Source organism: Primulina huaijiensis, chromosome 7 (assembly GCF_012295235.1).
Source record: "Primulina huaijiensis isolate GDHJ02 chromosome 7, ASM1229523v2, whole genome shotgun sequence".
Taxonomy (NCBI): domain Eukaryota; kingdom Viridiplantae; phylum Streptophyta; class Magnoliopsida; order Lamiales; family Gesneriaceae; genus Primulina; species Primulina huaijiensis.
The window spans coordinates 2,218,551-2,221,111 of NC_133312.1; the positions used below are offsets into that span (position 1 = coordinate 2,218,551).

Below are 2,561 nucleotides of genomic sequence, written 5' to 3' on the forward strand. Positions count from 1 at the left end.
TAAATTATTGTGTAATTAATTAAATATCAAATACAAAATAATCAATATATTATGTGCATGAGATTTGACCAATATTATGCAGCTTATAGTATACTTTCAAGACAATATATTATCGCTAAATTAATTAGTTGGTTCACAACAAAATTAAATGCAAGAAACGGTCCAACTTCTGTTTATATACAAAACGAAACATTAACCGGTTCAATTCAAACATCAGACGTTGAAAATTTTTTCTCGCCTCCCGTATCCAATTCATTAGTCAACGGTCAAATTCGCATTTTCCCTATAAATACACTTGATCCTGCATCCAATCCTTCTCAATCAAACCCTCGAGATACAATTCCTGAAACACCTGACAAACCAAAAACAAATTATATAGATTTCACGTAAATCTAGCGGTTAAAAAGAAAATGGCAACCTTAAAATCTTCGATCTTATCGAAGACATCCGTCTCTTCTTCTTCTTCGTCCCAACAAAAAAGAGTTATTCGGGCAGCTATTAATATCCCGAAACGGGTCGCCAGTATTTCTCTTCCAGAGCTCCGAACAAGTGGTTTGGATGGACTCGAACTCCACAGCAGTATTGAAAAACGGCTGAGTCCCATTAGTATTAACAGTACTGGTTTTAAAAGATTTGAGAATAATGGCGCGGATCCTATGGTGATGGCAAAGATTTACGCTATCTTGGAGGCAGTTGCAGACAGAGTTGAAATGCATAACAATATCGGAGATCAAAGAACCCATTGGAATAGTCTTCTTTTGACTTCAATCAATGCGATCACTCTGGCGGCTGCAACGATGGCAGGAATTGCCGCCATAAGCGTTGGAGCTCCGGCGGTTGCTTTGAAGCTTTCTTCGACTTCCATGTACGTGGCCGCAACCGGGATGCTGTCGATCGTGAATACAATTCAGCCGTCTCAGCTTGCGGAAGAACAAAGAAACGCTGCCAGGCTGTTCAAGCAGCTTCAGAATCAAATCCAGACGATGATTCGTGTAGGAATCCCTACGGCGGTTGATGTGAAGGAACTGATGGAAAAGGTGTTAGCTCTGGATAAAGCTTATCCTCTCCCTCTCCTTGGGGTAATGCTGGAAAAATTCCCGGAGACTGTGGAGCCTGCAGTCTGGTGGCCGACGAAGCAACGACGGAGGCAGTCAAAAGGGATAGCTGGGAACAAAGATTTCAACGGCTGGAACGGCAAATTAGAGGGTGAAATGAGAGAGATAGTGAACGTGATGAGAATAAAAGATAGAGAAGACTACTTGAAATTGGCCAGTAAAGCATTAAAACTCAACAAAATTCTGGCCATCACGGCCCCAGTGCTGACGGGTTTAGCGGCCCTAGGTTCCACATTCGTGGGCTCACCATCCCATGGCGATTGGGCGGTGATGCTGGGAGTATTAGGCGGCTCGTTGGCGAGTCTTGTGAATGCATTCGAACACGGCGGGCAAATAGGAATGGTGGTCGAAATGTACCGGAGCAACGCGGGACTCTTCAAGCTGATGGAAGAATCGATTGAGTCGAACCTGAGGGAAGAGGATTTGGAGAGAAGGGAGAACGGAGAACTATTTGAAACCAAGGTGTGTTTGCAGTTGGGAAGAAGCTTGTCGCAGCTGAGAGATCTTGCGGCGGCGTCCGCCAGTAAAGGGATAGAGATAGATGAGTTTGCGAGCAAGCTTTTCTGAATCTCATACATGCATGCATGGCGAATCAATTTCTGAAACATTTTTTTTTCGTTTGGAATATAAGAAAATCCTAAAATGTAAAGCTAACATAGAACGTGTTAAATTTAAGAGAACACTATTGTTTCATTCTTCGGAAGAGAAGGGAATTTTTTCCTTGAGAAAATTGATTTTTACATGAAAAACGTTGTCCTTTTGTAGGTAAAATTAACTGGAAATTACATCAGTTTATAATTGCATCACTAATAACACTGAAAGTTCATTTTAAAATCAAAATTTACCTTTTTGAGACAACTTATGTTAATCGCACCAAAAGTACATACATACACATGCAAACATATAAGTTTATAAATTAAAATAAGCAATACATATATAATCAATCACACGCGTATATTTTATAGTTTGTCATAATACTAAAATATTTTTTTTATACCTTTGTGATTTTTTTTTCCTATTTTGATCAATATAAGGATAGACATTTACCATTTTACTAACAAGGTCATACTTATATGTGAGAGCCCAGCTCATTTTCACTAAAACCCAGCCCAATTTCATTAAGTAAGTTATAAAAAATAATAATAATAACTCCATCTTTCTCATCCGTTCTCTCCGTAATCTCCGTTTCAAGAATTTAATATCACCGCCAAACTTTGATCGGTAATATCTCATCTGTTAGTTGTCAGAAATTTAAACTGAGCCCCATTTCGAAAAGCTCTTTGATTTCAATTTCTTTTTATAGTAAAATTCTTTTTCTTGGACAAGAATCATAATCAGTCAAGAGAACTTAAACTATTTAAAATAACTGACTTAAGGGAGAAAGCTCTCGACAAAGACAATCCATTCATACCCATTTTGCAAAGAAAATCGTGAATCCATGTGAGG

The 2,561-nt window shown here is 38.8% G+C and overlaps 1 protein-coding gene across 1 annotated transcript; it reads left to right on the forward strand.

Moving 5' to 3' along the window:
• Window positions 1-321: 321 nt before the first annotated feature.
• On the forward strand, window positions 322-1,751 carry LOC140981858 (probable F-box protein At4g22030). The gene has a single exon (XM_073448348.1). The coding sequence runs from the start codon at window positions 411-413 to the stop codon at window positions 1,680-1,682; it is 1,272 nt and encodes a 423-aa protein (XP_073304449.1). The 5' UTR covers window positions 322-410; the 3' UTR covers window positions 1,683-1,751.
• The last annotated feature ends 810 nt before the right edge of the window (window positions 1,752-2,561 follow it).